The sequence below is a fragment of the Trichomycterus rosablanca genome, chromosome 9 (genome assembly GCF_030014385.1).
Source record: "Trichomycterus rosablanca isolate fTriRos1 chromosome 9, fTriRos1.hap1, whole genome shotgun sequence".
Classification (NCBI taxonomy): domain Eukaryota; kingdom Metazoa; phylum Chordata; class Actinopteri; order Siluriformes; family Trichomycteridae; genus Trichomycterus; species Trichomycterus rosablanca.
In genome coordinates this window covers 37,987,204-38,004,361 of record NC_085996.1, presented here as the reverse complement: position 1 = coordinate 38,004,361, position 17,158 = coordinate 37,987,204, and the positions used below count along the sequence as shown (strand labels likewise).

At 41.3% G+C, this 17,158-nt stretch overlaps 1 protein-coding gene across 1 annotated transcript in view; it reads left to right on the top strand.

Moving 5' to 3' along the window:
* The window catches only part of rgs6 (regulator of G protein signaling 6), a 114,770-nt gene that overhangs the window by 77,687 nt on the left and 19,925 nt on the right, over window positions 1-17,158 (top strand). The window contains exons 3-11 of the mRNA XM_063002382.1: window positions 1,882-1,978; window positions 3,283-3,333; window positions 3,474-3,580; window positions 7,844-7,895; window positions 10,893-10,957; window positions 11,583-11,659; window positions 14,982-15,063; window positions 15,215-15,289; window positions 15,864-15,962. Coding sequence (XP_062858452.1) covers window positions 1,882-1,978; window positions 3,283-3,333; window positions 3,474-3,580; window positions 7,844-7,895; window positions 10,893-10,957; window positions 11,583-11,659; window positions 14,982-15,063; window positions 15,215-15,289; window positions 15,864-15,962 — 705 coding nt within the window. The remainder of the gene's footprint in view (window positions 1-1,881; window positions 1,979-3,282; window positions 3,334-3,473; window positions 3,581-7,843; window positions 7,896-10,892; window positions 10,958-11,582; window positions 11,660-14,981; window positions 15,064-15,214; window positions 15,290-15,863; window positions 15,963-17,158) is intronic.

Genomic DNA, 17,158 nt, shown 5'->3' with positions numbered 1-17,158 from the left:
CATGCCACCCTTTAATACCATAGTCACAGTCATATGTAATAACCATACCACAGCTTCTATAATACACCATAATAAAGCTATATCGTATCATATCGGGCAAGCCGTAGCCTACTGGTTAAGGTACTGGACTAGTAACCAGAAGGTTGCTGGTTCAAGCCCGACCACTGCCAGGTTGCTGCTGTTGGGCCCTTGAGCAAGGCCCTTAACCCTCAGTTGCTCAAACTGTATACTGTAACTAATGTAAGTCGCTTTGGATAAGGGCATCTGCTAAATGCAGAAAATGTAAATGTAAATATCATATCATCAAAATATAGTAAATTACACGGATTCTTTTCTGACAGGATGAAAGTGGGCTTGTTTTGTGTTTCTGGCACTTTGCCCGTGGTTGAAAGCTGCCATAGTTTAGGTTTATATATAGGCTGCCATAGTTCGGGTTTATATATAGCGATGCATTAAGCAACCGCGATCTCGTAAGCGTGTTGAGCACCAGGGAGCGGTGATGACAACCTGCAATCTGAAGAGCTGATAGCGTTTCCTAATCTGGTCGCTCTCTGTTTAGCACCAGTCATTTTCCTCCAGCAGTAATCGATCTGATTATATCGTTCATCTTCAGAATCAGAATCAGAATCACTTTATTTCACCCAGTATGTTACACACATGAGGAGTTTGTCTTGGTGAGAGTACACATGTATGACACAAAAACTATGAGCATGTCACAAATCCTGTCTCTCTGTGCTCCCGGAGCTCACGTTTATGTGCCACGCCCCGTCAACTTTATTGTCTTTGTGCAGAGCTAATAAAATGCAGCAGCATCTAACCAGAAGTGCAAGATACAGATTATTTACATACACTGATCAGCCATAACAAAGTTTCTACACTCACTGTCCATTTTGTAGTTCTACAATTACTGACTGTAGTCCATCTGTTTCTCTACATACCTTTTTAGCCTGCTTTCACCCTGTTCTTCAATGGTCAGGACCCCCACAGGACCACCACAGAGCAGGTATTATTATGGTGGTGGATCATTCTCAGCACTGCAGTGACACTGACATGGACACTGCTGGAGTTTTTAAATACTCACTGTCCACTCTATTAGACACTCCTACCTAGTCGGTCCACCTTGTAGATGTAAAATCAGAGACGATCCTTCATCTATTGCTGCTGTTTGATTTGCTCATCTTCTAGACCTTCATCAGTGGTCACAGGACCAACGGGGCGCTGTTGGCTGGATATTTTTGGTTGGTGGACTATTCTCAGTCCAGCAGTGACAGTGAGGTGTTTAAAAACTCCAGCAGCGCTGCTGTGTCTGATCCACTCATACCAGCACAACACACACTAACACACCACCACCATGTCAGTGTCACTGCAGTGCTGAGAATCATCCACCACCTAAATAATACCTGCTCTGTGGGGGTCCTGTGGGGGTCCTGACCATTGAAGAACAGCATGAAAGGGGGCTAACAAAGTATGTAGAGAAACAGATGGACTACAGTCAGTAATTGTAGAACTACAAAGTGCTTCTATATGGTAAGTGGAGCTGATAAAATGGACAGTGAGTGTAGAAACAAGGAGGTGGTTTTAATGTTATGGCTGATCAGTATATTTACAGATATGCATATATAGGAATATCTACTGTATATATATGTATATATAACGTTATATTTAACATTCTCTACTGTAGGTGAGCTGCTGAAGGTTTTAATGTTGCTTTTAGGTCCAATTAGCTGAATATAATCTGCTATAAAGTTTGTGTTATCTTTACATTAAGCTGTTTTGACGATACAGCAAGACATTAGCGTGATGGTTCATTGTTCCATCCAGAATGTAATGACTTGTATTAAACATGGCAACTCATGCAGCCGTTTCTCTCTCTGATGGCAGATTGAAGATATAATCACCAGAATCCAGGATGAAACTGACGGAGTTCCCATCAGAACCGTCAAGAGCTTCATGACAAAGATTCCTAGCGTCGTCACAGGTGAGAGGAATCGATCGCTGTGTTATTTATAAATCCTTCTCCTATAAAACATCTCTGACTGTTAGAACTTTGATACACAATATGGCCAATAGTATGTGGACACACGTCCTATTATGTAGGTTAATCCAGAGCTGAACTAACCGGTATATAAAACAATGATTTCAAATAAATTCTTTTTATTCACTTTTTGTGACCACAGTTTGAGAAACATCGCAGTTGCGCAGCCAGCAGTGGGTAGCGCCGTCTGGCTTTTATTCTTCTTAATCCTTCCTGTGTGGAGTTTGCATGTTCTCCGTGTGTCTGTGTGGGTTTCCTATGGGTGCTCTGGTTTCCTCCTACAAGTCCAAAGACTGGCAGTTAGGCCAACTGGAGATGCTAAATTGCCCCAAGTGTGTGTGTGTGTGTGTGTGTGTGTGTGTGTGTGTGTGCTTTGTGATAGACTGGCGACCTGTCTGAGGTGTTTCCTGCCTTTCGCTAAACGAATCAAATTAAAACAGTGGTAAAACAGACAGTAAATGAATGAGTGAATGAATAAGTGAATGAATGAGTGAATGAATGAATAAATGAATGAGTGAATGAATGAGTGAATGAGTGGATGAAAAAATAAATGAATGAGTGAATGAATGAGTGAATAAATGAGTGAATAAGTGAATGAATGAGTGAATGAATGAATAAATGAATGAGTGAATAAGTGAGTGAATGAGTGGATGAATGAGTGAATAAATGAGTGAATAAGTGAATGAACGAGTGAATGAATGAGTGAATGAACGAGTGAATGAGTGAATAAATAAATGAATGAATGAATGAATATGTGAATGAGTGAGTGAGTGAGTGAATGAATGAATGAATGAGTGAATGAGTGAATGAGTGAATGAGTGAATGAATTAATGAATGAGGGAGTGAGTGAGTGAGTGAATTAATGAATGAATGAGTAAATGATGAGTGAATGAATGAGTGAATGAATAAATGAATGAGTGAATTAATGAATGAGTGAGTGAGTGAGTGAGTGAATAAATGAATGAGTGAATGAATATGTGAATGAGTGAACGAATGAGTGAATGAATGAGTGAATGAATGAGTGAATGAGGGAGTGAGTGAGTGAATTAATGAATGAATGAATGAATAAATGAATGAGTGAATGAATGAATAAATGAATACATGAATAAATGAATATATGAGTGAATAAATGAATGAGTGAGTGAATGAGTGAATGAATGAATGAATGAATGAGTGAATGAGTGAATGAATTATTGAATAGACCTTTTTACAGGTTTCACTTTTTAACGTTCTCTTCTGAATTCCAGGCTCAGAAATCATTCAGTGGTTGATGAAGAATCTGCTCATTGATGATCCAGGTAGGTGAGATTTCCTCTCACCACTTAACAGAGTTAAACAGAAACCACAGTGAGCTCAGGTCTCACCGCACGAGTCAATCGGCTCTACATGAACAGAATTCTTCTCATTTATTGTGTTTTCACGCTTGATGCTGTTGCAGCTGAGGCCTTGCACATCGGGGGTCTGATTGCTGCTCAGGGCTACATCTTCCCCATCTCAGACCATGTGCTCACCTTGAAGGATGACGGCACATTTTACCGCTTCCAGGTGAGATACTAAACTCCAGAAAAGACGCAAATATAGAAGATAGAGAAGTTGAAACTATCTAGCTTGTTTAATTCACTTAAATTCGCCTTTCGCCCAGTGAATCAGACCCACCGCGACCCTGACCAGGATAAAGCGGAGGTAAAACAGACAGTGAATGAATGAATTCAGAACTAAACAGAACTTTCTCTTGTTTGTAATCCATTATTTTCCGTTCATGCAGGAGATAAACCTCTAAATCAGGGGTGCCCAATACGTCGATCACGATCTACCAGTCGATCACACAGTGCATGCTGGTAGATCGCTCCTCATTCAAACAGGTCAACGTGACTGACATGAAATGTGGCCACTGTTTCCTTAATTTACCATAGCTACGCCTCAGCCCGCCTAAAGCACAGTGAATCTAGAAAGTTTTCATTCATCAGTAGCCATTTTGCACCATTTTTGCATTTTTCCGATTCGGGTAAGAATGCTGCAGAGACGCTGTTTCGATAATACGTGCGGCGCCCCTAAGGTGACATCCCCTAAAAAAAAAATAACGTGTGGCCACGACTTATTAACGCGTTCCCACGCCTTAATAACGCGTGGCCACGACTTAGTAAGGAAAGGGAATGAGATCGTGGCCACGACTTAAAAGGGTTGAAACAGTTGAATATTGTTTACTCTGTTCCCTGTCTTGACTATCGTGTCAATAAACAGAATGGACGATTAAAGAATTGTACTTGCTTACTTTATATTTATTACATCTACAACAGTAGCGAACATTAACGTGTGTATAAACATTACTATGACAACTCGCATACATCTGTGTGTGCGTCGCTCTAACAGTTCCGTACCGAAACATAAAACCATCACACGTTCCATACGTTAACACATGTTGTTAGGGGAAACAGTTGAATATGGTGTGATCATCTGTTACACCCAGGAGGGAGACATTGATGCATATTACATCAAGGCTCCAAAAGAAACAATCTACGGCTAACAGCATGTGTTAATGTATGGAACGTGTGATGGTTTTATGTTTCGGTACGGAACTGTTAGAGCGACGCACACACAGATGTATGCGGGTTGTCTTAATAATGTTTATACACACATTAATGTTCGCTACTGTTGTAGATGTAATAAATATAAAGTAAGCAAGTACAATTCTTTAATCGTCCATTCTGTTTATTGACACGATAGTCAAGACAGGGAACAGAGTAAACAATATTCAACTGTTTCAACCTTTTTAAGTCGTGGCCACGATCTCATTCCCACTCCTTACTAAGTCGTGGCCACGCGTTATTTTTTAATTTTTTAGGAGATGTCAACTAAGGGGCTCCGTAAATATGTGGAAAAGCTGACGGAAATATTTTAACCCTCAATCTGACATTCATATGAAGTCAAGCGCCTCTGCTGGACAAGTCTGGAACTTGCTGGCTGAGGAAAAAAAATCCAAACTTTAGAAAATGAGCCACATATTTTTGGATCTACCTACTTGTGTGAATCAGCCTTTTCAACATGAAAATAATGACGTCTAAATATCAGTCCATTCTTACTGATGAACACTTGGAAGCTGTTTGAGAATCAGTATCAGCAGCCCCTGTCCAGACTACATAAACTCCAGCGACGCTGCTGTGTCTGATCCCCTCATACCAGCACAACACACACTAACACACCACCACCATGTCAGTGTCACTGCAGTGCTGAGAATGATCCACCACCCAAATAATACCTGCTCTGTGGTGGTCCTGACCATTGAAGAACAGGGTGAAAGCAGTTTAAAAAGGTATGTAGAGCAACAGATGGACTACAGTCAGTAATTGTAAAACTACAAAATGCTTCTATATGGTAAGTGGAGCTGATAAAATGGACAGTGAGTGTAGAAACAAGGAGGTGGTTTTAATGTTATGGCTGATCAGTGTATGTATGAGCACATTTGTCATACATGTTCTTGACTGTTTCCTTGTTATTTGACTGAAACGATGGAGCTTGATTGGTGCACACTTGTGGCCTCTGAGATCTGATTGGTCACCTAGTTATTGCCATGCCCCCAAAACAAAGTTTCTCTTTATCTGGGGTAAGCAGTACCCTTTCAGATCACTATACTGTTGTTGCAAGATTTGAAGCACATACTGGTCCATGTCTATGCCCAAAACTTCAGAAACAGTTGGGACAGAGGTGTGTTTACCATGGTGTTACTATTAATATGACTTTTTAATGGTTTGGAAACAGAGGATGCTGATGTTTCTGTTTTGCTAGTGGAATGTTTCTTCAGTCTTGCTTGATACGAGACCCATGGTCACTTCAAGATTCAAGATTCAAGAGTTTTATTGTCATGTGCACAGAAAAACCAGCAGTTACACTGTACAATGAAATTCTTACTTTGTTCGTCCTCCAAACGTCAAAGTATTATACATAAAAACAAAACAACAAAAAACTTAGTATAAAAACTTTTTAAATATAAACTTAAACTATAAAAACTTTTACATACAATGAGTAAAAATAGAAATAAAAGTAAACTAAGGTAGTAAAAAAAAGGCACATAGCAGCAGTTGTTTAAGGTGCAGAAAAATTGTGCAATGTTTAAGAATATAGCAGCATTTTAAGTTATTTTAAGTAACTTTTAAGTTGTTTAAGTTGTTTTAAGGTGCAAATATGCATAGCAGCAGTCATTGAATATACAGTTGTGCATTGTATTATGAGGTTTAATGTTCATGAGGTAGGTTGTGTGTGTGATAGTCCATGTTTGTTCACAAGCCTGACTGCCTGTGGGTAGAAACTGTTGGTCAGTCTTGTTGTTCTGGCCTTAATGCTTCTAAAGCGTTTGCCTGATGGCAGAAGAGTGAAGAGGCAACTAACGTCACAGTTTCTCTGCAGTGTCAGCGACACTAACCGAATTCCTCTCGCTACCCCCCTCACACACACACTTTCATTAATTAGCAAGCGCAAATGGTGTTTTCTTTCCCGCCCTGAAGAAAAGCTCATCATCACGTTGCGGGAAGGTAATGACGTTCCTGTGGAATAATTACCTCCACGCCACCATGAGCCCCGAGTCCACCCGACGAGTGGCTGTAGACAGGAAAGGCACTTCCAGGCTTGTCCCATCTGTCTCTGAGGATGTAAGAGAGGAAAAGTGTGTGGGATCTGGTTCTGCGCTTGATGGGTTTGTTAGAACTTCAGTCACATAAAGTCCCAGTAAACCTGAACTGGTAAATGCTTTGTTATTACAGCTTAATTAGGATAATCCAGGGCGGATGGGATGCCTTTATTTGTCATATATACAGATATACACTGATCAGCCATAAAATTAAAACCACATCCTTGTTTCTACACTCACTATCCATTTTATCAGCTCCACTTACCATATAGAAGCACTTTGTAGTTACTGACTGTAGTCCATCTGTTTCTCTACATACTTTGTTAGCCCCCTTTCATGCTGTTCTTCAATGGTCAGGTGGTGGATGATTCTCAGCACTGCAGTGACACTGACATGGTGGTGGAGGTTTTAAATACCGTGTCCACTCACTGTCCACTCTATTAGACACTCCTACCTAGTTGGTCCTTGTAGATGTAAAGTCAGAGACGATCGCTCATCTATTGCTGCTGTTTGAGTTGGTCATCTTCTAGACCTTCATCAGTGGTCACATGACGCTGTCCACGGGGCGCTGTTGGCTGGATATATTTGGTTGGTGGACTATTCTCAGTCCAGCAGTGACAGTGAGGTGTTTAAAACTCATACCAGCACAACACACACTAACACACCACCACCATGTCAGTGTCACTGCAGTGCTGAGAATCCTCCATCCTCCGTGGAAGGGTGGGAGTGTTGAAGCAGATTCCTTAGAACCGCTGCAGTTACGACCTCTGCTGGCTGATCAATGGTGCTGCACAGAGACGGGGGATAACGGGGATCAGTGTGTGACTCTCCGTGTGTGATACGGATCTCTATATAGAAAAAGAAGTAATCGGCTACTTCACACATGTTGGAGGGAACGTGTGATAGTCTCTCCTCGGTCAGGAGTGGATGGAGGTCAACAGCGATAGAGGAAGCGAGATAAATGCAAAAATGAAGGTGCAAATGACAAATTTAAATTTAGGATGGAACTACTTACTAAATTTTTTGGTGGGGCTTGATGTCACTTCCTTTGGGCAGACATTTAAGAGTCATTACCCATAATGTGCTACATAGAGCAGATCATTTTTTGTCAATGAAAGTTGGAAGTTAAGTAGTGCTGCTGTTATTTAAGACAATTAATCAGCATTCTTTTCTCTCTCTCATCTCAGGCTCCTTATTTTTGGCCGTCGAACTGTTGGGAACCTGAGAACACAGACTACGGTGAGCTGCTGGATATTTATATTGCCCTGTGTGATACTACATGATAATTGTACCATGGTAACAGTCCTAAGAATAAAGTAAACAGCCATTAAATGTGTATGCACATCATAGGATGGCATCTTTCCGTCCTATTATAAAGTGGAAACCTCAAATAAACACAAGGACACAGATAAGCATGTGCAGGTCGTGATCCAGGTCGTGGATTGGGTGCTCGACCAGGAGGCGTCAGTGAGCCTACAGGGGGTAAAAAAGAAAGAATCACACTTGATTGGACGAGAAAATCAATAGACGGAAAACCCCAGACGGAAGCAGACGAGAAAATAGATAGATAGAGTCAGGTGCCCAGGTAGCACACAAGCGCCGAGATTCTGAACTCCTCGGTTTGAAACTCGGCATTGCCACTGGTCGGCTGGGCGCCATCTAGCAAGCATAATTGGCAGTGCCTGCAGCAGACATGTTTCTGCTAGGGCGGGATGACCGGACTATGTGGGTGGGGTCTTCAAACGCTGTGTAAGGACCCTGATTGGCAGATATAGATGCACGGGTGAAAAAGTGTTCCGCTAAGGGCTGCAAGCTGGTCGGAGGAGGCGTGAGCAACAATATACCCACCTCGACTGCAATCAGGGATCCACCAGCAGCGGAAGACAGATTGACTGCACTAAATTGATTCGCCCACCTCAAAAGTGCAAAGGTCAACGAACGGCGAGTACAAATGATTCTGATTCAGTTGTTGATGCAGATCCCACTGAAGTTGACCAAGATGAGGAAGCTCCTACCATCAGTTCAACAGAAGTGAAACCACAACTTCAAATAGAGTCATAAAATAGCAAGATATTCACCTTCATCAAGGATTCATCACATTTCTCATAAACAAGAATGATAAAAGTGAAGAAATTTATCATAACCAGTGTCAAGGGGGTCTAAGAGAAAAAAGGTAGAGAACCGTTGATGTAAAGCACACAAACATTAGACTCTGGAAGTCGTCTGTGATCAGACGGAATGTTTTTAGGACACGTACGTCTACATAAACCTGTTGGCGAGACACAGCCTGTATGTTCCCAGCTTTATTTACACGTCCCACCTTACATCGCTCAAGTAATGAAAAAAAAAGAAACGGTTCTGAGAATTCATTTAAAGCAAATGAAAAACCTGAACTACAGGGATGGAAAAGTGTTGGGGTGGAAACAAATACAGTATTATTAAAAAATAATCCAATCGCAGTAATTTAGTACTTTGTCCTGCCCACTGTGGCCAAACGTCAGTGCGAGACCTCACTAATGCTGTTTCAAAATCTATTGAAAACCCATTTAAAATTGTGTAGGCAGCAAATGGGGGAGCGGAGATGGGAAGCAATGAAATATTAATGATCCTGGTGTTGGAACCACAACAGAACACGACTGGTGTCTGACGTTTCCTGTAGACAATTGTATATCAAGACTGATTTACTATTTTTGATTCTATTTTCTAATGAACTTATATATAATACAGCGGTACCTTGAAACTCGACGTCAATTGGTTCTGGGAGTGGCAACGCGTTTTGAAGACGTTGAGTTTGAAGGTATTTTTTCCCATAAGGATCTTTGGGAATCCTGTTAATGCGTCCCATGGTCCCATGGAGCTGCGTATATTTTAGGCTCATGTAAAATAATGAGGTTGTTTTTGACACTTATACACTGATGATAATAACACAAATATAATATAAAAACACTGAAATACAATTAAAAACAGTTAAAAATCAATCAAAAATACAATAAAAGCTGCACTTTACGAGCTTTACTTCTTTATTGTTTCTTTATGCTTCTTAATAACTTAATAACATCATTAATATCTTAATAACATCATTAATAACTGCTCTGTAGTTATGCAATATATGTAAAACTTAGGTTACCTCCAATCTTGGTTATGTTTGTGCTGTTTTCGAACTTAAATTGTTGAATCTCTATAGTATGTATCTGATGTACAATGCTACTGGGACTCTAATTTCCTTCGGGATCAATAAAGTATCTGTCTGTCTGTCTGTCTGTCTGTCTGTCTGTCTGTCTGTCTGTCTGTCTGTCTATCTATCTATCTATCTATCTATCTATCTATCTATCTATCTATCTATCTATCTATCTATCTTAATCGTGGAGATGCTTGATGTTGGAATACCATATTCCGTTCATTACCGGCGCATTCACATAAGAAGTAACAAAATAGCTTTTGCGCTTTTCTGCATTTTTCCACGTTAAGTTTTGTGGTGGTGCACTTGTACTAAAACAACAAGCGAGGAATTTGATTAGTGGAGGAACTTATGAGCAGTAATAATGAAGAGAGGTTTAATGTTCCTGTGTTGCTTTTTAGTACATTAAACCACGTTAAGCTTTATTTTAAAGATAAGCGTTTTAGACTCTGGGAGAAGCTGATTCTGATTCTCACAATTTCTCAGAAGCTCGAGTTGTAAGACAAGTTTTAAAGTGAAGCAGGGAGGAAAATCCAGATAAACACAGATACATGTGGAGCTGTAACACTGGATCTGACGCTTATTCCACACTGATGCAGATTCGTCTCATATTCACACTTTGGTGACGTTTTACTGCACCGATCAAGCCGAGCGCTGAACAAAGCAGCTGTTCATTGTTAATTTAAAACGTCCAAGGTACCACTGTATACTATAATAAGCCATGTGACCTATAGACAGCTTGAATTGAAGCTGTTATTATAGTAGTGGACACTCTGTAACTTGTGGACTGTTTGTAAAGCCGTTTGGCCGCGGTCTTCCAGTGGTCAGCTGTGACATTCAGCTCATCACAGACTGTAAATCAGTCTGACTAAGGTGCTGGATAACACACCCAACACCACATATAAGCAGTATATCAAATCCAGTGCATGACTTTGCTCTTTTTATCTGTGTGGGTGCGTGTTTGGTGGGTTTATCGACTCTGTAGACACGATTTTCCTTTCCTTTCCTGACTTTTTCCTTTTTTTTTTGTTGCTTTGCTGTTTTATCCTCCCTCACAGCCATCTATCTGTGCAAGAGGACCATGCAGAACAAGACTCGGCTGGAGCTCGCGGACTACGAGGCGGTGAGCATCGACGCGCCCGAATGGAACACTAAATCTGCTCGGGGTCTCCGGAGAGAGAAATACAGAGAGCTATTACTGCCGGGAGCACAGACAGCAGCGGGGCTGTGTGTGGATTGTTCTGATCGATAGCGTGAGATGGATAGAAGAGAGCCACAAAACTCGTCTCTTTATTACTGAGCGGGAAGAAAAACAGTGGAAATAAATGCAGTACATATTAGTAAAGCATTAACTGAAGAATAAACTAGAGTGTTTGTTAAATAACGATGCCAGAAGCACTGTGTTTAGGCTGACATTTTACCTTAACAGTGTTGCATTATAACATGACAATCAGTTATTTAAGTAATTATATGTATGAGTTTAATCTAAATAATACAGGACCCTACTTTTGTCACTTCACAGCCATGCAGAGAATCAAATTCACTCCCAAACTAGCCCAGTTCTTAGTTTTCTAGTTCAAATCTGATGAAAAAACAGTAAAAAATAATAAAACGAGTAACACAGAGCGCTGATTCATGTCTTCAAAGTTAGTCATGACCACACAGCCCACATACAGGCTGCAGAGCATTTTCATTATTCACCTTCCTACCCCCCCATGAGTCTATTTCTAATTCCTTTTTCTTTACAGGAGAACCTGGCGAGGTTGCAGCGGGCGTTCTCCAGGAAGTGGGAGTTCATCTTTTTGCAGGCCGAGGCCCAAGTCAAGTAAGTGCTGTTAGTGAAGCGGCTTAAACCAGGGCTATTAACTTATACTGTACATTCACACACGATAATATCATATAATGTCTATAATATAATGAACATATGAACACTTGTGAAGCCATACACACACACACACACACACACAGTGTATTCACACACAAAGCATCTTCATATCAAAATGCTTGTAATTTAGTAACCAGTGTAGGGCAGTTGTAGCCTAGTGGTTAATGTACTGGACTTGTAATCAAAAGGTCACTGGTTCAAGCCCCATCACTGCCAGGTTGTCACTGTTGGACCCTTGAGCAAGGCCCTTAACCCTCAATTGCTTAGACAGTACACTGTCACAGTACTGTAAGTAGCTTTGGATAAAAGCGTCTGCTAAATGCCGAAAATGTAGATGTAGTAGTCGTCACAGGACACACACACACACACACTGTAACACACACACATGTCGACAATGAACATATGAGCAGTTGTGAAGTCACACACACACACACACACACACACACACAGTGTATTTACACACAAGGCATCTTCATATCAAAATGCTTGTAATTTAGTAGCCAGTGTAGAGCAGTTGTAGCCTAGTGGTTGAAGTACTGGACTAGTAGAGGAGCTTATTTAGCATTTCCACTTAACCTGACTGCACGTCTTGGGTCTGTGGGAGGAAACCGGAGCACCTGAAGGAAACCCACACAAACACAGAGATAACATGCAAAGTTCACACAGAAAGGACCTGGACCGTTCCACCTGGGAATCGAACCCAGGACCTTCTTGCTGTGAGGCGACAGCGCTACCCATAGTTCATGCTGTCTGTAATGACATAAAAACCAAAGTTAACGTATTTGTTTGCATTTTCACACTGTCCCATATTTTTCTGATTTGAGGTTGTATCTAACCAGCACTCAGTCCTCAGTTCGGTCTGAAAACGGCGCCGGAGTTTATAAGTCGGAGAGAGGAGCGAGGGACGCACGGCTGACAGTAAAACAGGGTCAACAAAGAGAAGAGAGCTCCTCAAATGTCACTTACATAAGACCGAGGCGGCAGGAATAGAAATGAATTGGCTCCGGCGCAGACGTGCGGGGCTGATGAGGACGGGCGCTGGCAGGCCCTGCAGAGCAACCTTCTTCCCTGAAAGCTGTAATGGATGGCTCTGCTAACGACGGCTGAAATTAAAAGATCACATAAAATTATAATAGCAGTCTCAGGACTTTTATTTCCTGTGGTTATGGGCTTTACTTTGAGCCCAAAATTCTGGGATTTTAATTATTTATAGCCATTCTAATGGCAAAGTCTTGGCCGATAAATCAAATCACTCTGTTGGCTGGTGGGGTTAAAAGAATGTGAGGTTATTTTTTGATTATTCCATCTATTTTCTGCCATGCATCAGCAAAACAGCTCCAGAGCATAATAATACAGCCCTGCCTGACAGTAGGGACGGTGTTGTTAGGTTTAAATATCATTTCCCCTTCAAACTTCTTGTCCTTGTGGCCAAATAACGTCCACAAAACTTTCTTTTTCTTTATTTAATGTTAACAGCAACTTCAGTCGAGCTTTGCGACTGCTTTATCTTGATCAGTAAAGGTCCAGAACCTGCCAGAAACACTAGACACAAGTTCCGATAGTTAATTTATTCATTCCTTAATTCATTCATTATCTGTTTTACCACCAGGAAACACCCCGGACAGGTCGCCAGTCCATCACAGCGCACACACACACGCACACTTAGGACAATTTCTAATAGCTCCAGTTAACCTGACTGCACGTCTTTGGACTTGTCGGAGGAAACCAGAGCACCTGTAGGAAACCGTCACAGACATGGGGAGAACATGCAAACTCCACACAGAAGGGACGTTATTAAAGTGGGTGTCTCACTGTAACATGGGTCCTAAGGACCTGTTTCTTCTCCACTTAGAAGGGTATATTTGCCCGACACACACTCCCTCTTACATGTACGCAATCCACCGACCCCTTTTTATTCGCCCGTACTTCTGTGGATTCGGGTGTGAGGCCGTTCTCGCGCATGGAGAGTCACGCACTGATCTCATTTACATTTACATTTTTGGCATTTAGCAGACGCCTTTATCCAAAGCGACTTACATTACAGTTACAGTATACAGTCTGAGCAATTGAGGGTTAAGGGCCTTGTTCAAGGGCCCAACAGCAGCAACCTGGCAGCTGTGAGGCTTGAACCAGCGACCTTCTGATTACTAGTCCAGTACCTTAACCACTAGGCTACAGGCCACGTTCCTCCACTTCTGTACAGGCGCATCAGGCTACTAACCAGGGTCCTGACACAGCGCTGAAAACCCCATCCCCTTTTTTTCCACATAGCAGACTAGTGGGTAATTTTGTCTGCTGCTGGCACCGATAATTGTGTGTGTTGTGCTGGTATGAGTGGATCAGACACAGCAGCGCTGATGGAGTTTTTAAACACTGTGTCCACTCACTGTCCACTCTATTAGACACTCCTACCTAGTTGTTCCACCTTGTAGATGTAAAGTCAGAGACGATCGCTCATCTATTGCTGCTGTGTGAGTCGGTCATCTTCTAGACCTTCTAGGGCCAGTGATAGCTCAGTGGTTAAGGTACTGGACTAGTAAACAGAAGGTTGCCGGTTCAAGCCCCGCCACCACCAAGTTGCCACTGTTGGGTCCCTGAGCAAGGCCCTTAACCCTCAATTGCTCATTGTGTAAGTCGCTTTGGATAAAAGCGTCTGCAAAATGCTGAAAATGTAAATGTAGACCTTCATTAGTGGTCACAGGACGCTGCCCACGGGGCCCTGTTGGCTGGATATTTTTGGTTGGTGGACGATTCTCAGTCCAGCAGTGACAGTGAGGTGTTTAAAAACTCCAGCAGCGCTGCTGTGTCTGATCCACTCATACCAGCACAACACACACTAACACACCACCACCATGTCAGTGTCACTGCAGTGCTGAGAATGATCCACCACCCAAATAATACCTGCTCTGTGGTGGTCCTGTGGGGGTCCTGAACATTGAACAACAGCATGAAATGGGGCTAACAAAGCATGCATCATGATATTGATATTAAAATTTATTTTAAATTGCCTTTTTAATTTATTGGGCTTTACACTGTTATTAAAATGTTAGCAGCACAACATGGTACTTTACACAAGCGCGTGATTAAAGAATAGCTGATCATATTCTAAATAAGAACCGTGATGTGTTTTTCAGTGTATGATTTTTATTCTACAGAACTGTGGGTAAAATTATAGCCGTGACAGTCGAGGACACGCGACCCGGACGGCTTTCTGACCTCATTATGATCGTATTGTTTATGTCTTTCTTATCTAATCATTTAGGATTGACAAAAAGAAGGACAAAACGGAGAGAAAGATCCTGGACAGCCAAGAACGAGCCTTCTGGGACGTCCACCGACCAGTGGTGTGTGTAGATATGGATTTCTAGACGGATGGCTACAGTATAATTGGTTAATCTAGGTCATTCGGTTCCACCGTGAGCCGTACTGAACGATTTTTCTGAACTGTGTGGGAAAGATGGGTGAGAAATTAAATATCGATTATGTGATTTACAGCCGGGCTGCGTCAATACCACCGAAATGGACATCAGAAAGTGTCGGCGCATGAAGAATCCACACAGGGTCAAAAAGGTAGAGTGACCATGTACAGGACGTAGATCAATCACAGTCTTAGTCTTATGTCTATATGAAATAGATACAGATTGGATGTCTGTGACTCAGGAAATATATTTAATATTAGTTTTTCTATACTAACAGCTAATCCGGATCAGAAAAGGTCCAGAACCTGCAAGAAAAACTGCACACGAGGACCCATCATTAATAAATTCATTCATTTATTCATAAATTGTCTGTTTTACCACCAGGAAACACTTGGACAGGTCGCCAGTCCATCACAGGGCTAATACACATACACACTCAGACTTTGGACAGTTTTTAGTAGTTCCAGTTGGCCTGACTGCATGTCTTAGGACTAATTGGAGGAAACTGGAGCACCCAGAGGAAACCCACATGGACACAGAGGGAACATGCAAACTCCACACAGAAAAAGCAGTCAGGAAAATAATCGATTCAATATGAATTTTTAAAAAATGGACGTGTAGTAATGGTTGTGGCTTGTGCCACATGACATCAGGATTAATGGCCATACTAACAAGTTCTTTAAGTGATTTAATCCTGCTGATAGGTCGTCTCTGTGTGTCTGCAGTCAGTGTACGGTGTTGTAGACGACACGCTGACCCAGAGTCCCATACATACACACTCTCAACACTTCAGGAAGGACACTAAAGAGGACGTGGAGAAGGAGGTAAGTGTGTAAGTGCATACATCCTAAAAAAGCAACGCTATAATTGTTTTTGCAGTGCAGTCATAACACAGCACTTAAAGCTTAATTCCACACCCTTAAGTGTTCAGATAATTGATATTTTAATTTATTTAAAATTGCCTTTTTAATTTATTGGGCTTTACACTGTTATTAAAATGTTAGCAGCACAACATGGTACTTTACACAAGCGCGTGATTAAAAAATTGCTATTCATATTCTAAATAAGAACCATCATACCTTTTTATTATAAATATAACAGTCCTGTGCTCAGGTAGTATCAGATTTTTACTTTTCGATACCTGCTACTGGGAATTTTCCAGTGACTGTAAAATAACTTTGTGCTCACGACTATTTATAGCTTTATGGCTTATATAATGGACTGTGCATAACTTCCCTGTGGATCTTTTCCAAATGCAAGAATACCAGCATATACTGTACCGTACTTATTTTAAGATTTAAATACTGGTATTAGCATTTAAAAGATTTTCAATATTATCAGAAGATGTAATGTGGCAGGAGGGGCACTTTTTACAGTACCTTGCCCACCTGCCATGCAATTAATGGTCAGCTCAGCTCTCTCCAAGTGAAGGATTGTGTATTTAAATCACATTCTCTGTGCTAGACAGTTTCCGGCTTCTTCTGTTGTTACCTTCTCTGTGTCTCTTTTCTAAAACATGATACAAACTCGATCCATCTGTTTTTTTTCCACCAGCAAATACATCAACATGAAGTCTTTACTCAAGCCTCACCACTTTGTGGCAAAAAAATTGTTCATAAAGAACACTTCTCAAAGCAAGATTGCAAACAATTCCGGTCTTTCACCGTCTACCATACAAAAGAGATGTTCACAAGTCACAAAATACGAGTCCGAGTCGAGTCACGAGTCTTTAGGCTAGAGTCCGAGTCAAGTCACGAGTCAATATAATAAACACAAAACATATATTGCAAATGTAGCATAGAAATAAACAAATAATCTGTAAGTTCAGATAAAAGCAACAGATTAGCGAGTGTATTTAGCCATTTTACTTCGTGCTTTTACTTTCCTAGGTTCCAGTTAAAAGCTTAAACTGACGTTTTGTTTTCATTGCAAATCACAGCACAGCGGCCAAAATCCAAAACACAGCAAAACATCCATAACCGCTGCTTACCTGAGCTTCTGTTCTTCCAGATGCTATTAA